The 19373-nt window shown below is 39.0% G+C and overlaps 1 protein-coding gene across 1 annotated transcript; it reads left to right on the top strand.

Annotated features, from left to right (window-relative positions):
- The first annotated feature begins 4219 nt into the window (after window positions 1-4219).
- On the top strand, window positions 4220-17407 carry GALR1 (galanin receptor 1). Its single transcript, XM_039711170.1, has 3 exons — window positions 4220-5094; window positions 11371-11436; window positions 14812-17407. Exons 1-3 carry the CDS (start codon window positions 4393-4395, stop codon window positions 15127-15129), a joined length of 1086 nt encoding a protein of 361 aa, XP_039567104.1. The 5' UTR covers window positions 4220-4392; the 3' UTR covers window positions 15130-17407.
- Window positions 17408-19373: the final 1966 nt, after the last annotated feature.

Below are 19373 nucleotides of genomic sequence, written 5' to 3'. Positions count from 1 at the left end.
TGTGTTTTTATGCACAGGTGAGTTGCTTCTGCAGCCAACATTAAAAAGCATCCCATGGGGTAATTGTCACAAATCAATGAAAATGAAACGAGCAACTCTCTTCAACAACTATAATGCAAGTTCAAGTTGTTAGACCATGGTGTTTAGTTTTTGGCATTTTTTACAGAGAAAATGTATGGGTGTTGAATAAAGAATGGATGCATGTGTTTATGTACAATTTTTAAGCCTAAAACTTATTACTTGAAAGCACTAAATATGGAATGGGATTTTGAAAACTTAGCTTCAAATTTACTTTTGATTGCCTGCATTTTAATACTTTTTTAGAACTGATTTTTAAGAACTGGAATACAGAACTAAGAGGGAAAAAGTCGGCACAGACTCAGGGATGGAATGACAATGGCTCTCAAATGTATATGGGCAGATGTTTACTTCTTTTTAAATGTCAGCAAGCAGCAATAAACTTCAATTTATTGGTGACACTTCTTCACTATGGAAGTCTGAATGTAGTGACAACTGTGACCTGAGGGTTACATTATTCCCAACAATACAGATAGAAGGGGAGTTAATGCTTATAGATGCTTGACGTTTACATACTACTGACTTTATAGAAGGCGAATCAAAATTTCATTATGAATAATGGACTTTTTTATTTGGTTTTTGAATTTTACTTGGACTTCACATCTGCCTTTAAAATGTAAATTTCTACTCCAGGAACTTGTCACAAAGAAAAATAATGGGGTATGATTGATGTGACTGTTGCCTCTGATGTTGTTTCACAAATAAAAGAATCAGTCTTCAAAACAGACCTGTTTCCAGTCTTGTATTTTATAAACAAAACATGACCAAATCTGGAAAATCTTTTTTGCAGTAAAGAAGTCTGGCCAATCAACTAAGGACTGAGCTGTGAAAAGATTTCTAAAGGTCAGGGTTACTCATATGCTTTAGTATAAATACACTTTAAATGTTTCTCTTTATTGACACAGGGGTGCAGTTGAGAGCCTTGAACCTCAACTCCATATTCAACTTCACTATGGAAAAAAGCCTGAAAACACTCCCAAAAGTATTTATACAGGATTTTACTAAAACTCTTCTCTGAAGAAGTTGTGTATCTTATTATTTTATTCTTGTAGAAAGATAAAATGCATAGAGACATCTGTGTATGTATGACCAGATGTTGATTGTTGTGCCTTAGATATTCAATGTAATCAAAAGCGGGACAGTAGCTGAAAACTGTGGTTTTTTATTGTTTCTGAGGTGCTAATTAAATGTTCCTTTAAAATTTTACTGACATTATATTGACTGTATGTTTATTATACCTATATATATGCATTAAATAGGAACAAAGAGCTTAGTAGTAATTAATATTTTAAATCAATGTACTGGAATCCTCATTCCTGAGATAAAATTTTACCAGTGTATGTCAAATATTTTTATTATTGGAACAACATAAAAATAACATAACCAGCCATTGGAGTGAGCAAAAAGAAGGACATCCGTGTACATTTTTACAGTAATAACTTCTGGATTAACCCACTGAGGAGTAAATATAAGGCCTAGACTTAGCAGGGTACGTAGGAGGGTTCCCATCCCTTTTAGACATGCCTACTATTTTCTCCATTGACTAGAATGGAAAATTTTGGAGCCAAACAAATTTTTGGAGGTGAGTTATCTGATAAAGACAATTGTGAATTCTAGTCACTGACTGAAGAACGCTGCATGCAGTTTCTTGCTCTTTCTGAAGTTCCTAGGCTATTTTAGCTTAAGTAGATCTTTTCACATCAAATAGTGTTCAGGAAAACAATAAAATAAATTCAGTAAAACTAGATTAAAGGAAATGTGTGAGGCACATGCTTAAGAGATCTTGTTCGCAAAGACATTAAGTTTATTCTCTTTAAGTGCAATTCAATACTTTTACTGCTTTTTTTTCTTGTAGTTTTTCAGCTAATCCCTGTATTTAACTATATATTTATTTGTACTGAATTCATAACAGCTTTTCCATCTCAACTTTCTTTTTCATGAAAATTTTAGTCTAGATAAGAAGAACAGTGGTTTAACACGTCAATACCTGTTTGATTACGACAACCTCAATCACCATCATGAGTGTTTTCAGTGTGGGAACTTTCATTCACTCATGTAAAAGCCGATGCCTGAAGGTCTTTGAGAAAAGCTACAATATAGTTGTATAGTTATAAGGGTTTTTCCCCCTAATGCTCAGCGTAGTCTTATAGGAACTGTATAGCAACTTTAGAATAGATATGTAGCAGAAAAGCAAAGCTTGAACCACAGAACTGTCAATTAAATATCTAAAGGAAACCAATAGTCAACTCTCCCATCCAAATAATGAATGCGATTTTCAGTTTGATTCCCACTAAAATTGATTTTGTTTCTATACCCACTTTTCCTGCCTACCTTTCTGTTAAGTGTAATATCCTTTGTTCTAACCTTTCAGGCCATTCTGCACAAAACATATTATTTTGCGAGAAAACAGAGGTGTGAGTAGTGAGGACCAGCAGCACATCAGATGGAGGATTGCATTAGCTTCATCAAAACCAGGGCTGCACTCCAGACATCCTGGAAAATGAGTGGTGTCTGGCAACATTACATGATTCATCAGTTGTATTCAAAACGTTTCTTGTATCTCCTTCACCACATGAAGGAATTCATAGGCAAACACAGGCATCAGCAACACTAGGAAAATCTATAGACTTCTGCACATTTTCACAATATATTCAGAGACTTTCCAACAAGTGTGTGATATCTGATATATCCTAGAAATGTTTAACAGTGTTCTTTCTCACATCCCTTGCAGAAGTAGAGACTGATAGATTCGCATGGTAATCAAACATGTCAACAGAACTGTAAAGAATGCACATTACAAAAAATTCCAAACTCAAGTCTGTGAAGAATCCCTACTAGGTTATTTTTGCTTGATATATTTATAAACACTTGAATGAGTTATAACATATGTAGAAACCAACTCAATCCAAATAAAAGTTTCTTAGATCTATATAAACTGAATTGTGCTCTCCCGTGATGTGTTCCTTTGGACGTAATGGAACAGACCATACATTAGTTTAATTAAAATCTAGATCTGCAGAAGTCGATGGCTTTGCAGCCAGCTGATGCGCAGCTGCTGAGATGCTTCAATATAAGTAGCAAAAAGAAAGGTAGGAAAAAACCCCGTCAAACTGCAGACTGAAAAATATGCAAGCAAAAGCTCGCTGCCTCCAACAGCACATCTGGGCAGTTCTGTTGGTCACTGCTGCTGCCAGCGGTAGCTCACTGACTGGTAATTTGGAAACAAATGGATATAAAACCTCAGGCAAATCCGTTTCTTTCACAAGGTGTATGTGCCGGCGAGAATGTTCTCATGAACTCGCATCCTTGTGAGGGAGCAAGTTCCATGTTTAACCCCGTTCTGAAAGGACTGGCTTTCCAGGAGCTCCCGTTTCGGGCCCGTGTAGCGCTGCCCGCGGCTGCCCGGCTCCGAGGAGCCCCGGGGCCCTCAGCAAGGACGCGCTCCTGCCGCGGCGGAGCCCTCGAACGCCGTGATTTGGCACTGAAAAGCGGCTGGACTTCCTAGTCCATTTCTTTTGCTTTGTGTGTGTGTGGTTTTGTCTTTGGTTTTTGTTGTTTTTTTATTAACAATTTAACAGGAAGGCGTGACAATGTCTGCCGCCTTTTGTCATTTGAGATAGTCAGTGATTAATGGAGGATACTTGTGAAGGAGGAGAGAAGAGCGAGCACAAGCGGCGCTTAGTCCGGAGAAACTCCTGTTGCCCGCTACCTGTTGAGATTGGTTCACGGGCGCGCTCCATCATTTCTGACTGTCCAAGCGAGCACACAGATGCCCGGCCAGACCAGCCGAGCGCCGCCTAGCCCTGCTGGGAGACACGGCTCCGCAGCCCCCCTGGGAGCGGAGGCACCGAGCCGAGAGAAGTTTTCCGGGAAGAGGACCGGGGTTCCGGCTGCCGCCCTGGGGGCGGGCGTGGGGGCGCCTGCAAGCTGAAGGGTGGGAAGAAAAGGCGGGGGGAAATAAAGAGGGCAAGAAAACCCCACCTCCCCTTTCTCCGAGGACACGTTCCCGGGGAGCTCAGTCTGCCGAGGCAGCGCAGAGGCGCGGAGACTCCGCGGCTGTGCGGGCGGGGCGGGCACGGCCGGAGCGCCTCCCCGGCGGGGGCGGCGGGGGCGCGGGGCCGAGCGGGCGGAGCGNGCGCCGGCTCCGCTCCCGGCCGCGCAAGCTGCGCCCAGCGCGCCGGCACCTCCACCCTTCCCTCCCCGCCGCCCCGTGCTGCTGGGGCGGCTGCCCCGGGCTCGCCGCGGTCCGAGGTGCCGGGAAGCGGCGGCTCCGCGTTCCGCCCGCGGAAACTTGGCCCGGCGCGCAGGGAAAGGATGGAGCCAGGAGAGCCCGCGGCGGCGCCCCTCAACCTGTCCCGAGCCGCGGCAGAGACGCCCCGCGGGGAGTTCAACCTGTCCGGGCTGCCGGAGGCTGAGGGGAAGCCCCTCTTCGGCATCGGCATTGAGAACTTCATCACCTTGATCGTCTTCGGTTTAATCTTCACCCTGGGTGTGCTGGGCAACACCCTGGTGATCACGGTGCTGGCGAGGAGCAAGCCAGGCAAGCGCCGAAGCACCACCAACATCTTCATCCTCAACCTGAGCATTGCCGACCTGGCCTACCTGCTCTTCTGCATCCCCTTCCAGTCCACAGTCTACGTGCTCCCCACCTGGGTGCTGGGAGCCTTCATCTGCAAGTTCATCCACTACTTCTTCACCATCTCCATGCTGGTGAGCATCTTCACACTCTCGGCCATGTCTGTGGACCGGTACGTGGCCATCGTGCACTCCCGGCGCTCCTCAGCCTTGCGTGTCCCCCGCAACGCAATGCTGGGTGTGGGGCTCATCTGGGCGCTCTCCTTCGCCATGGCCTCGCCTGTGGCTCACCACCAGCGCATCTTCCACCGCGAGACCAGCAACCAGACCTTCTGCTGGGAGTTCTGGCCCAACCCACGCCACAAGAAGGTCTACGTGATTTGCACATTCGTCTTCGGGTATCTGCTCCCGCTGCTGCTCATCTCCTTCTGCTATGCCAAGGTGGGGCAAGTGTAAAAGGATGGGAGGGACACGGTAGTGGAAAATGTGTCCATGAGCCATAGGGCTGTTTCTGGGCATGTGGAGAGACTTGGCAGTGTTGGGAGAAAAAGGAGCAGGGGTGAGTTTGTGCCACAAAGGGAGAGGGCAGGTGTTATAGCTGAGGGATGTCTGAGGGGTGACATATGTTCACTATCACAGAGAGGTCAAAACAGGGAATGCATGGGGTGAGTGGGAAGGGGTGTTCAGGCAATTAGAGGGGTCTCCCTGTCAGATTTCCCTGTTGCAGGATGCTAAGAAACCCCGGTGCTCTGCTGCTTTCTCCATCATCATAACTCTTAATTTCTTGCAGCGCTGCATGAGGAGTTTGACTCAATAAAGTACAACAAAGCAACAAGTTGTTCAAGCTTCAGATGAAGCATTGTGGTTCTTTAAAATGTCCAGTGCACTTGAAAGTGACAAAAATTATCTGTTTGGTGTTAAGACTAAAATGTACTTCATGCTGCCTGGTACCTGTGGTGCCATGTCTTGCCCCAGTTGAAGTTGATGAGAGAGTTACCTCTCTGACTTAGGCAAAAGCAGGTGGTTCCAGGGAGCAGGGCATGAGAACCCAGATAGGAAAAAGCAATAGTTAAGGGTGCCTGAGTATGAGTATTTAAGGACTTCTCTGCTTAAGCAAATTGTCACATTTTTCTGGAGTAATAATTGCAGTCTTCAGCGTACAATCCTCTGCTTGCTGCTGAACAGGATCTGGAGCACCAGTGTCCACCTGCTGATATCTTGCTGTTTGTGTCAGCTGCCTTCGGTTGCAGGATATCTCCTTAGGCAGTGATTTACATTGGAGAGGGTAGGACTGCTCTTGCAAATACAGACTGCTTAAGTCAGTTCTTCAACTGGGAAGTTCAATAGATGTACCTGAAGTATTTAATTTGAACAAGTAATTTTATGTTCTGCTCAGTTTCACATATATTACATCAGCTTAATTGTGATGTGCAAATTTTGGCTGTAATGTTGTCCAACTCTGATGAAGCCAAGGCATGCAGAACACAAAGGACAACATTTCTAAATGGCTGTTCATAGTGGAACAAATCCAGCCTGGCAAATGAAGAAGAAATACAAGTTTTCATACATAAACCAAATCCTGCTTTCCCTGAATGAATACATTGGTATTTCATCTGCTGTGGTGGATATGACTGAGCTGTAGCAACAGATCATCAGTTTGAAAAAACTATTACACATTGCAGGGGGAACACTACAGAATGTGTGCATAGGGAGCTTTCAGCTACTAATTCTTCCCTTTTTCAGAGCCAAAGCATCTTCTGTTTCAGCATAAAGTGCTGGCCTTTAACATCTAATTATATGAGAATAGGTTAAAAAGAAATCTTTCAAAATTAGCATAGTCCTGTAACAGTGTAAGCATGAAAAAAGCAAATATGCTTAACCAGAATATATGCATAGTAAATAAAACACACTCTGTCATTACAAAGCACCTCTACAGAAGTAAATCTCTCAATATTAGTATTAATATGTAGTTTTTAAAAAAAGCAACTAAAACCCCTCCAAGCCAACAAAAGCAACTTTATGTGAAAAATATGCCCAATAACAAATTAATAAAATCAAGGCCACTCGAAATTACAATAAAATTGTGTGCTTAAACTATTGCCAGCCTAGCCTCTTATTCTGGCTTTGTGATGTGTTTTGAGCCTCTGTGTGTGAAACTGCTTGCCAGTGTCAGGCTGGAGGAGCTGACCTGAAGGGGTGAATTTTGGAAGATAGCTAGGAGGTAGCTGGTACTACCATCAGTTTACAGGCTGGAAAGTGCCGTGACTTGTACAGAGCTATCGAAGGTATTTGTACCCTGCAGCTGAAGAGTCACTCCTGTCTTCTTTAGGAGCCACTGACAAACCTCCAACTGCAGTATTTTGGGACAGGGAGAGCCTTCTCAGGCTGAGCAACCCCAGCTCTCTCAGCCTGTAGACATTAGGAGACATTAATTCCTGCATTAGTTTCTTATGGACTTCACTAGTTCTCATGAACTGTGGATCAGTGAGATAACACAATCTTCTGCTGCAGTAAATTAAGACAAAGGAGACTCATTTCTCTATTTAAATATATTGCCTTTTCTAGACTCCTTTAAGGCAGTTGTGTTTCTTTCATAAACAAATTGTAATTGAACTTTCAGTTTTGAAAGTCTCATTTTTTAGGCACTCTAATAGGGAGCCAAGTTCTTTTTCTCTCTCACTTCACATTTACATTTATTAGAAGAGCATTCTTCCAATGGATAACAATGCTGTTACAATGTACAGAGGTGATGAAGTAGTGCCAGGTATTTGGAAGCAGTGTCCTCCCAAAATATCTCAGGTGATACATCCTCTTCAGGCAGAGATTTATGAGATCATGCTCTGTCTTGTATGTATAGCTACCTCTTTTCTCTCTTCCACAAGTAACATCAGTTCAGTTTCAATGAAAATTTTTGATAGAGGAGTGAAAATATCAGAATTAAGGATACTTCCCTAGTTTTGTGGAAACAGCAGACAAGGAAGAAGGTGGGGAGTCTCCATTATCCTCTCTCTTTTAAGGAGTTGGTTTGCATTCAACTGTTGAACACCAGACAAGCCATAAGGGAAGACAAGCCATATCAACTTACAGAGAAGACTCATCTTTTTGGGAACACTGTAAAAAAAGTCACAAATTAATAGGAAATCAGCTTTTGTTGCCTCAGAGAACTACTCTTGAAAGAAGGTTACTACGTCAGGGGGAGGAGCAGCGATTATGAAGTGATCAGCTGAGTCTCAGCACTGCATACTTAGAGACACCTTGTGTTCTGACTCTTTTATTGCTTATCATTTTACTTGCTATATTTTTGTAACACTGGCTTTTTGTATGTGTTTTGTAACAGTGCTACAACATTTGCTCACTAGTATGTCCTTAAAGAGTAAAGTGATAAATGATTCCCAGTCAGCTTTTAACAGTTGACATCTGCCAGGGTTGTGCAATGTTACAACTAATTTTGGGTGCCTCCATTTTTCAAGGATTCACTCCTTGAAAGTCAGGCCTCTTTCAATTAAACCTTTAGGTTTAACTATTATTAAAACTTTAATAATTCACTCCTTGAAAGTCAGGCCTCTTTCAATTAAACCTTTAGGTTGGACACCTATAGTTATTAGCAAACATTTCCTTTTATAGATGCATAATGTTAAAAGTTTTCTTTAAAACAAATATGTCTTGCCTTAAGAATGTTTCCATTATTATCTATCATTCTGAACATTCTGAATTCATGTCATGTATGATTTACAGACTTGGTTAAAACTAAGCTATAAAAAGTAACAGCCTCAACATAAAATACAAGCTTATCTGGCTTTGGATATTATATCCTAAATTTTGCTGAGCAGCAAGGGGAAAAGTTTATTAAACTTCACTGAAAGAGAAAAATAAAAGCTATGACACACTAGTCACACACTCTTAATTGAAAGAGGATGAAGGATCTCTTATGACAATAGAAGTAGTGACATTACTTTAAAACATGGATTGCAGGCAATAGCACTTGAATTTCAATCAGGTTCATACTACAAAGGTGGTTCAGAATGTAATGCTTACATTATCTGTAAATCAAGAAGTTCATCCTTACTATACAGTGACCTCGTGCAGGCTTTCCTTCTGCATGATTTTGGCTGATAATGAAGACGTGGTCAGTGAAATGCCAAACAGCAAACATGGTTTTTAACACTGTAGACTTCAACCTTTTGTAATGTTTGGTAGACTTATGTGAAGAGGCACAGCTACTTGAAGTTATTTTCTTCACTTCTTTATTGGAAATATCTCTTTCTCAACTTGATTTGGTCAAAGTCCTCTGTCACGGCTTTCAAGCCATCTTGAATGTAGTTTCTGAAACAAATGGGGGAAAAGAATAATTAAAAATACTTTAAAAGGAAAAAAGAAGAGAGAGAAAAAGAGGGGAAGGAAGTGGTGGAAGGAAGGAAGTGGTGGAAGGAAGGAAGTGGCGGAAGGAAGGAGGGAGGGAAAGAAAGGGAAAGGCACGCCAAGGGCCTATATGTCATGAGTGGTAATCTACAAGTCTCCTTACAGTCTCTTACACAGCAACATAATTTTCTTGCCACAGCACCCCAACCTCATCTCCAGAAAAGAGGGAAGCTGATCTCTGAACAGCAAGTACATAAAAGCTGGAGTTGAAAATAGTAAGGGACATTGTCAAATTATTGTTCATTCAGGCTGTTAGAGGAACAATTGATTATTCATTGGCCCAGAGAAGAGGCAATTTGAACAGGCTATGGGGAGAGTGTCTTAGATTTGCCATATAGTGTTTGTGCATAAACATGGCTCTTTTTTAATATTCCATGGCAGTCTCAGTAGGTCTTTGAGACCTACTGCTGTTGATAAGTAATTGCATTTTGCCTATTTCTCTTGTTGCTACTTTTCATGCCATCTAGTACAATACCATGCCAATATGTTTTCACTGCAAATACTTATTTTATGAAATCTGTATGTAATCCAAAAGAGGGGAAGCTGATAGGGTTCATTTGAAGGTTATAATCAAAGCTGACAACAAAACCCTCCTCCACCACCTCCCAACTCCCCTCAAATATCCAATTTACCTGTTTTGTCTCCTGCATCTTTCTTTGAACTGGAGAGAGATACAATGCAAAACTTTGGGCTAAACGTTTCAGAACAGAAGAAAAAAGTGTTTGTAACTTTAAAAACCATTTTGCAGTTCAGATCTCTGTGAAGAACTTGTCTGACTTTAGTTTAGTGGGCTGCGAGGGAGAACCTCAGAGCAGTGCAATCACTGGGTGGCATGTGATAGGATTTACAAAGTTCCAGTAGAAACAGCCCATCCCTGTAAGTTATGTGAAGGGGGTATGATAGATGAAGCAGCAGTGATGGGACATGAACTTAATTGCATTCCTCCCATGCCCTTTTTTTAAGTTTTATATTTTTCATTGGTGGACTTAGCAATTCATTTGGTCTCTACAGGGTGATGGGAGGTGAATAAAAAGTCTGTGAGCCAGACAGTCATCTCCCTGTTCTGCTGGGGTTCTGCCCTTTCCTTTGGGTCTGCTTCATACTGAAGAAAGAAATTAAGTCAAAATAGGACTTTCTCAGGGAAAGCCCATTTATTTTTCTCCTGCTTTTTCTTAGTTTGGGTTAGCTCCCAGAAGTGGTCTGGATAGTGTTTCCAAATAGGAAGTGCATGGAGGGTGAGTCACACAGTAGTACACAGACAAGCACAAATGAACTGCACTTACAATATTAAGTGGTTATAAGTGATTTTTTATTGTTGTTGGTGTTTCTCTGGTATCTAAGAGTAGATATTTAAAAAATTAAGTTTGCTGATGAGCTCTGGACATTCGCAAATACCAGCTTACTTCTTTAAATTCAATATGTATGTCTATAAAACTCAAGTGCCAAAGTCTCTAGATCTGATGGGATCAAGTCTCTAGATCATCTTGACTGATGTCTGTCCTGATAGTGGTTAGCTGTGCAACCCAAAGAACACAGAGAAAATGTCACCAGATTATATGAAAGAATCTGAATTTGGACCCTTTTCCTCAACCCAAGATCTCTTTGCATCCTCTATCCAAAACCTTATGTGTAAATGCACTTGGACAATGAGCCCTTTTGTGACATATTTTTTAAATTGGCTTGTGAAAGATGGATGGTGAGTATCATCACATTGTTGTGAAAGGTCATGCCTCATGTGTCATGCCTCGTGTGTCATGTCTCATTTTAGTATGACTTATTCTTGAAAGCCTAAGCTTCTTTCAAAGATCAGATAGTGCCAACGTCTTGATTATACTAATCAAGCATCCATCTGAAGGAAGCAAATTATGCAGGTGACTCAGAAAAGCTCTGACTCAAAACATACACTTTTCTTATGTTACACACACTAAAGGTCATTCTAAAACAAGTCTTTGACTTTTTATGGAAGACCAGAGTTTGCTAATTCTATGTACAAAATAGATTTCCATCCATTTCCTTGTTAATTTGTGATATGTATTTCTTATATAATACATCTGAATATTTTAGTAATAATTCAGTTGTGGTCTGCTTTGTTTTTGTTGGTTCACATGGACTCACATATGTAATTCTTTTGATTTTCCTACTGTGCATGTTTGAAATGTGTAAGCTGGTTCAGTGATATCTGCTGGTGAATGATGCAGTAATGGAGAGCACAAGAGTACTCTAAGATACACAGGTTTTAATTTTGTTTGAATAGAAATTGGGGAAATATGATAAAGAGATACAAATTAATCTTTTCAGGTTCTTAATCATCTGCATAAGAAGTTGAAAAACATGTCAAAGAAGTCAGAAGCATCCAAGAAAAAGGTATGTTGCATTCACTACTAATACTCATTTGTGTGTATTTTAGTTTTATGTCTAAACTAATTTGGTACTTATTGCTAAAGATGTAACAGAGAGAAGAAATTAAAATTAAGTATTTAATGAAATGTTCAGTGTCTCTCTGAACTTAGCAGACTGGAATCTTTTCTGATCCAGGTTTTCCATCACATTGCCATTACCTGAGATCCTCATATTTGGAACTTCAGAGCATCTGAAATTTAGGCACAAGGAGACAACATGTCTTTTGTGTTAAATTTTTTTTTCCTCTCTGGCATTTTCCCCTGACTTGTAAATCATAAGAATTCTTTTTTTTTTTTAAACTAGCTGATTTTGTGATGTCTTAATTAATAATTCCTATGTTGTATGAGGGACCTTTAAAATGAAATTTTTTGTGCTTCCCAATAGGAATCTAATAAGAGACTTCTCATGATTCTCCAATTTTTCTATTGGTTTTCCATACAATGTTTTCTTCTCTCACATTCAAGACATGTTATGTACTGGATACAAATAGAATCATGAAAGATCTTTAAAGAAGAATATAAGCTTCATGATTTAGAACAATATCTGAAAGATGCATTTAAACAGAGAATTTGTCAGTTAATATAATGTGGGTGTGATTTTTGAGCAGATTTGACCACAGTGATCATTTGAGTGACTTCTCATTTTATGGATGTGGAGGAAAAACCCCTTGAGCTATAGCTCTTCATTTGATCTGATCACTGTTTTCGTATGGGCATGGAGAGTGCCTGCAATGTAAATGAGATATACATGGACTCAACAGGGAATAAATACTCTCTTATTTATGCATTCTCTATTCTTTTGAAAAATATCCTACTTAACAGGTTTTGATTCCAAGAATTAAAAGCATTATGGGCCCAACTCAGTAAAATACTTAACATATATATTTTGCATTTAATGTTGTCAAGGCCAAAGGTATAGCTTTCAAAGACTGTTGTACATTGCCATCTCTCATCTAAATTCTTCTCAAACTGGAAATATCTCTGCATTTCCTCTAACTGCTAACTCAAAAATTGCAGATCTGACTAGGAATTAACTTTCATAGCTTCAGGATAAAGCATTGCAGATATGATCAAGACTGCTTGAATGTATCAGAGTTCAATAGCCAAAGAGGAAAAATAACCAAAAAGCAGTCCAGAATTATTTATTTTTTTTTGCCTTAGAAGATGAGTTTCTAAACCTAAGGCCTAACTCATGTTTTTCGAAACGACTCTGTCTTCATTAGTGTGTTAGTGTTCCCTTTGGTTACCATTCTTTCCTCTTTTCCTTCTACTGTCTTATGAAGAATGCATTTCAGGTGTAATTATACATTTTTTGTTTTATTCAAACCTTTATGAACATTCTAGTAGCAGAATCTTAAAATGAATTTGCTGCCTGTGTGGAAAAAAGATAATGAAAAATATTAATTTGCCTAAGTTCTATTTTTCATGCTTTTTGGTCACAAAGCATCAATATTAATGTCATATGTTTCAGGTAGGTTTTATGCGCTAATAAGAAACCCTCAGCAAGCTCCCAGTAGGTATAAAAGAGCTTCTCTTTAGTGATACCTTGCTTGCAAGACAAAGTGGTGATTTTGGAAAAGTAAGCTCTGAAGTTAGACTTAGGAGGAACAATGGGATAAAGCAGATGTTGTGAGATTTCATAATGCAAAATTGCTTCTTCTGCAGATATGAAATACCTTAAGTGAAAGTTATAAGAGACACATTGCCACCTTCTGCTTTCAGGTGCATCAATAGCCTATTGAATGTCAGTGACTTTCCTGGTTGATTTTTTCAGAATTTTGAATAAACTGAAATAAAATGCCTCTTTTGAAGTAATTGTGTGTGTGGTATCCTGAAAACTTGCTTTTACTTGGAATATTAACCCACTGAACACATCAATCAGGGAAAAAACTGCTCTAAATTTATGCAGCATTCTTGTTAGAACACAATCTCCTAATAAGACCTGAAAAAGTAAATATCTCTGTGGCTGTTTAAGTGGCAACTGATTTAAACTCCATAGGGCCAAGCAGAGGGATGGCTTATGAAAACAGATGCTTGCTTTAGACTAAACATATTATATTAACTGCAGACTTAATGTTCTTTAGTTTCTGTTGTGAGATTATGCTGACCAACAACAGCATCCGTCATAAGTTATTTTGGCCTGTTGCCACAGAAATAAAATTTTTTTTCCCGTAAGTTTTTCTAAGCTAACTCATGTTCTGATTACATAGGTCAGTCTTAATTATTACTGATCATTAATCAGTTCAAGAAGTATAGACCACGTTCAATAACCTAGCAAAAAATCTACATATTTTCAATGCTGCAATATTTATCACTCTGTGACCCCTGAGTTAGTTTTAGATGTGAAGAAGTTATCAGAAAAATTATGTTATAGAGTGTTAATGTAGAAATTATAATGGCTCATGACATAATATGCTTTGGAATTATTATTAGACTTTTATTTGGAGACTTATTTAGTTGAAAGAGGTACTTGGGAGAGTAATAGATATTAATTACTTAGGCCAGTGCAAAGCACTAACTGCTGTTTCTGAAGTAGGTGAATGCTAAAGAAAATATTGACAGTCAAATTCCACTGTGCCCTGACAGAATACCCACAGCACCTGAAGGGTCCCTACCAATTGATTCTGGAGCTTTGAAAGGATCTGGTGAAATTGATGGTCCTCTCATAAATAGTAGAAGTGGTGTGTGGAAGCAGCACTGAGGATATTTTATGTTCCATTTTTTAATGTGTTTGGTGGTGAACTTCTAGATTGGTTTTGATAATGTGCAATCATCAGAAATTTCAAGCCCTTACTTTTTTTGTTATTGTATGGCTCTGAGGAAATTCTGTGTTTAGAGGAGGCACTTCAAAAAGCTTACTTTAGTAAGCACTTGATCAAGGTCTAAGCTTTTCCACCAGCTGTTTTCATGCATAATAGATCTTTCTTGAAATTTTAATCAGAAATTATCATGCACGGTACTAAAATTCATTAGATTAGGATGAGATTTCCCAAAAACCCCTGTTGTTATTATTTTACAACAGGCCTAGGAGCACTTCAAAAAGGCTAAGCTTTTGTGTAGGGAGTTAGGAACATCATTCTTCACCTTTGAGGAAAGTTGTGCATTTGCTGTTTACTATGACACTTTCCAAAGCTGGGGTTTTCCTTGCAGTAGCTCATGATGCAAAATAAAGCCCATATAAGTAATGGGGTGAAATCAGTAACAAATATTGCAATGTGTTCCTTCTCGGTATGCTTTTTGTTGTGTGTTTTTTTTTTCCTCCAAACAGGAGTTTTGAAGTAGATAAAGCTGATTCTTTGAGTGCTCATCAGACATATGTGTTTTCCTTTCCTTGTCTCAGACAGCACAGACTGTTTTGGTGGTGGTAGTGGTTTTTGGCATCTCCTGGCTGCCTCATCATGTGATCCATCTCTGGGCTGAATTTGGAGTTTTCCCACTGACTCAAGCCTCCTTTCTCTTCAGGGTAACTGCACACTGCCTGGCTTACAGCAATTCTTCTGTGAATCCAATCATATATGCATTTCTATCTGAAAATTTTAGGAAGGCCTACAAACAAGTCTTCAAATGCCAGATTGGTAATGAGTCACTTCTGAATGATGCTAAGGAAAATAAAAGTCGGATAGATACACCACCCTCTACCAATTGTACCCACGTGTGAATGTTGAGAAGCCTTGTATGTTGGCTCTTCCTTTATGTAAACTAAACACCAAGGGAAAAAAAAAGCACAATGAGCTTTATCCTGCGTTTATCTTGATAAAGCTAATTGGTATTTAATGTACTGAAGTTGCATTTGTAACCAAAGTTTGTGAAACTCATATGAAAGTAACCTGGGCTGATCCTTTGCATCATAGATACCTTTGTCAAATAAAGCTCTTGGACTTTCACAGATATTTTAGAAAACAAAATGTTGAGATGATATGTCTGTATTCTTACTCACTAAGCATGCAAAGGTACAAGAAGAAGATGTTGATGTGGCCGGGTAACTTTCTGACATCTTACTCCATGAAAGTGAAAAATGGATACATTTCCTGTCCTACAGATAATAAATACTGAACTACTGGGATTTCAAAGAGGAGAGCTTTTGTTCTCTCTTCGGATTGTTTTAACAATGCCTTTTTTTCCTTTGAAGTAAACCCGGGCTCTGATTCAGAGTTGGAATAAGTTGTGTACACCTTGAGGCAATTGTTTTAGAGAGGAAATGCTATCTGTTTAGCTGGTTTTAATATGTCTTACTGAGCAAGGATGGATTGGTTTTCCACTTCATTATGGCTGCCTTACAAGACACAGAACTTTTGTGTACACTGTATAGGGGCTTTTTATGGCCTGTGTGTAATTGTACCAAAAATGAGGATTTGTGTCTAACTGAGGGAAGCTTTTCTTCGTGTGCTGCATGTGCATGTATACGTGCGTTTTGTTAACTTCATAGGCTTTGAGATGGAGATACAGTTTTTAAAGTGCAATGTGTACATATGTTTTAAATTATTATGTTTCATAAAGAATACAGTTTTAAAAGTGCAATGTGTACATATGTTTTAAATTATTATGTTTCATAAAGAATACAGTTTTAAAAGTGCAATGTATACATATGTTTTAAATTATGTTTCATAAAGAAGCTCTAGACAATGCTTAAGGATTTAAAGTTAGCATTCCCTTAAAGAGCTTGATATCATGTAGTTTTAAACTGAAAATATAAAGAAAGTAGCATTTAAATTAATGAAAAGTACATAAGATAAATGGTACAATTCTGCAAATTCTTAGATAAAATTAGTAGTTTTCACAATTTTATAACCTTACTTATAATGCCTTTAGGTGGTAAACCACTAAAGAAATCATGGAAAATGATTAAAATTATGTTTAAATTATTAAAATGATGTTTAAATGATTAAATGATGTTTAAAAACATTCCTTTAGCTGGAGTAAGACATGATTTTACCTTTTTTTATTAATGACCCACAGACTCATAGAGCAAATCAAATTAAAGGAACCTCTGGACATCCTCTCAAGGCAGGGATACCCTCGGAGTTGTATCACTTCCCTGACTAGGCAAAATCTGAAAATTTCTAAGGATGGCAATTCAACAATATATTTGGAGAACCCTGTGCCAATCATCCTCACTAAAATATTTTTCCATATCCACAGGTGGGATTTCCCTTGATGTTTCTTGTGACCATTGCTTTCTTCCCTTTCACTGTGTACTGAAGCCTTTTCTCTAACTGACTAATGTGTAATTTTAAGATGGCCATTGAATTTCCCCTCAGCCTTCCCTTCTGGAACCATGTGCTGCTTCCCCTCAGCCTCTCCTCAGGTCCCTGGCTGTGTCACTAGCCTTCCACTGCCCTTCCTCCAGCATATCCATCCCTCTCATGACCTGAGGTGTACAAAACTGAGGAGTGTGCTCTCAGATGATTACAGAGCAGGGTAATTGCTTCTCTTGATCCTTTGGCTGTTTCTTGCTAATACAGCCCAATATTATCATAATTTATGGCTGCAAGGATACATTGTTGACTTGTATTTAATTTCTGCTTTACAAGCCCTCGAGTCCTTTTCTGCAGATTTGCATTGAGTCCCAGTACAAGTGTCAGGACCTGGCTTTTGGCTTTCTTGATCTTCATGTATTTGACAGCTGTTTCTTCCATGTTTCCAGCTTCCCAAGGGCCCTTTGAATGGTATGCCTGCTCTCCAGAATACCTACCACTCCCCTAGGTTCAGTATTGTGTGCAAAATTGCTGAGAGTCCTAAAACCTTCTCCTGGTCTTTAAAGGTGCTGAATAGTGTTGGCCAGATGCTCTTTCAGATTAAACTGTCTCCACAGACTTACTTTAAGAAAAATAATAATTCAGAGTGGTGGAATGCCAAATATGGAGAGTTAGCTCACGTAAAAATAGCTGTATTTATGTGTCAGTACTGTCTGCTTGGAATCAGTAAAATGTCAAAGACATGCTATTGCATGCGTGGTGTTTGTGTCCATTCTTTCATGTGAAGAGACTATTTGATGATTTTTCTAGGAATAAAAAATCTAAGTATATATAAATGCATACTTATTTCATGTGAAGAGACTATTTGATGATTTTTCTAGGAATAAAAAAATCTAAGTATATATAAATACATATTTGAAAACCTCTCAATTGGAAAAGAAGGGTTTATCTATGCAGGAAACCATTTCCTGGGCTGGGATTGAGGTTTGGAAACAGCCTAGAAAGTTCTCTTGAGTTTTGAGATAGTCGGAAGGGTTTATCTATGCAGGAAACCATTTCCTGGGCTGGGATTGAGGTCTGGAAACAGCCTAGAAAGAAGTTCTCTTGAGTTTTGAGATAGTCACCACCTAAACACTCAAATTATTAAAACATTAGCAAACTTCAGCTGAATTTACAACATTTTAGGAGATTCCACAATTTTGAAAATTGTATTTTTAATTTTTAAAAGTTTCTATTATATGATTTTGAATAAAAATTGGAACGTAAACATATAATTATATAAAAAATTATAATAACAAGCTGAGTTTGCTGTTTTGTCTGGAAAAGAATTTTTTCCCTTAATTGTACATAATTTTAAACCTCAGTGCTTGATAGTAATGGAGCTACCTCTGTCTGAAACTTTTATGATGAAGGAGTGGGAAGTTAGGGACTTCTGTAACAACCAGCTAGAAAGGTCCCACCTTCTTCCTGATGAATATCAGTAAAACTTCCACCTGACTTTTCAGGAAAACCTTAAGAGGCAGCTAGCACTCTAAGACTCAGTTTCGTGCCTGGAAGATGCCTTTGTTGGTCTGTGTCTCTACTGTGACTTTGTCATACTTGTGGCACGAAGGTTATGAATATAGCAGCAGTATTATATGTGTGCTGTGAACTGTGTTACTTGTGGCACGAAGGTTATGAATATAGCAGCAGTATTAGTGTGTGCTATGAACTGTGTCCAGCCCTTGAGCAGCAAGGTGTCCTGCCACAGAAATGGCTGATTTGGGTAGAAAATCAGGGAATGGGTGCTAAGATCCTTTACAACTGAGTATTTGCTTCCAGGTTCTAGGAAGATTGTTGACAGGGACTGTGGTTTCTGGTGGAAAGAAAAGCAAAAGTTTCACATCATTGACTGGCTTAGTATGCTTTGTTACATCTTTTTCTAACCAGAAAGGTTGATTTCAGTGTACATGAAGTAAAGGCAAGAGGAAATAATCCCACTGAATTCCATCCTGTTGTGTGAATTTGAAAATGTTATGCTGTACAAAACAAAATGAGTAACAGGTTTACTCAGATTCTCAAACTAAGGCACTGCAGCAGGTTTCTAACAAAGTTTGCATTTTATATATTACATTTTCTGATTTGCATCACTTTTGCCTTAAAAAGATATAAAAATCTCATTAAAAGAGGTAAAGAAATTATTCCACTAGGGTTCTTAGTGCCATGTTTGCCCTGCCTGATTGTGAGTAGTGTGTTTGAGGTATAATACAAAAGATTACAGCAGTGCTCTTCTTCCTCTAATAAAATCTGAAATACAATTCCAAGATATGTGTGGACCCAGATGCACACTGTGCACTGCTATATATAAATCAGATTTAGGATCCATAGCCAAGAAAACCCCAATTAAATGGCACTTGGCCAACATACTGTTGAATATGTGCAAACATGCAGTAAAAGGAAGGAACTTGTGTAGGTTTACGCTCAGTCATACTACTTCACAGGTAATTGTGTTGCCCACTTAACTCATTTTGAAGAGAGGAATCTTATTAGTTGCAAGTGAAGCTGACACTTAATTGCTGCTTCTGAGTAATTAAGCTACACTGTTCTCAGTCACAAGTATGTACTGAACATATGTAGTAATGTAATCATTCATAATTGCCTGAAATTCTTGTATCAAAAAATGTAGAATTTCTTCAAAATTTTTGTATGGCTATGGTTGGTAACTAAA

Source organism: Passer montanus, unplaced genomic scaffold, assembly GCF_014805655.1.
Source record: "Passer montanus isolate IOZ18808 unplaced genomic scaffold, ASM1480565v1 scaffold24, whole genome shotgun sequence".
NCBI classification, from domain to species: Eukaryota; Metazoa; Chordata; class Aves; order Passeriformes; family Passeridae; genus Passer; species Passer montanus.
Note: the sequence above shows the minus strand (reverse complement) of the source record. Positions and strands in the feature narration are given on the sequence as shown.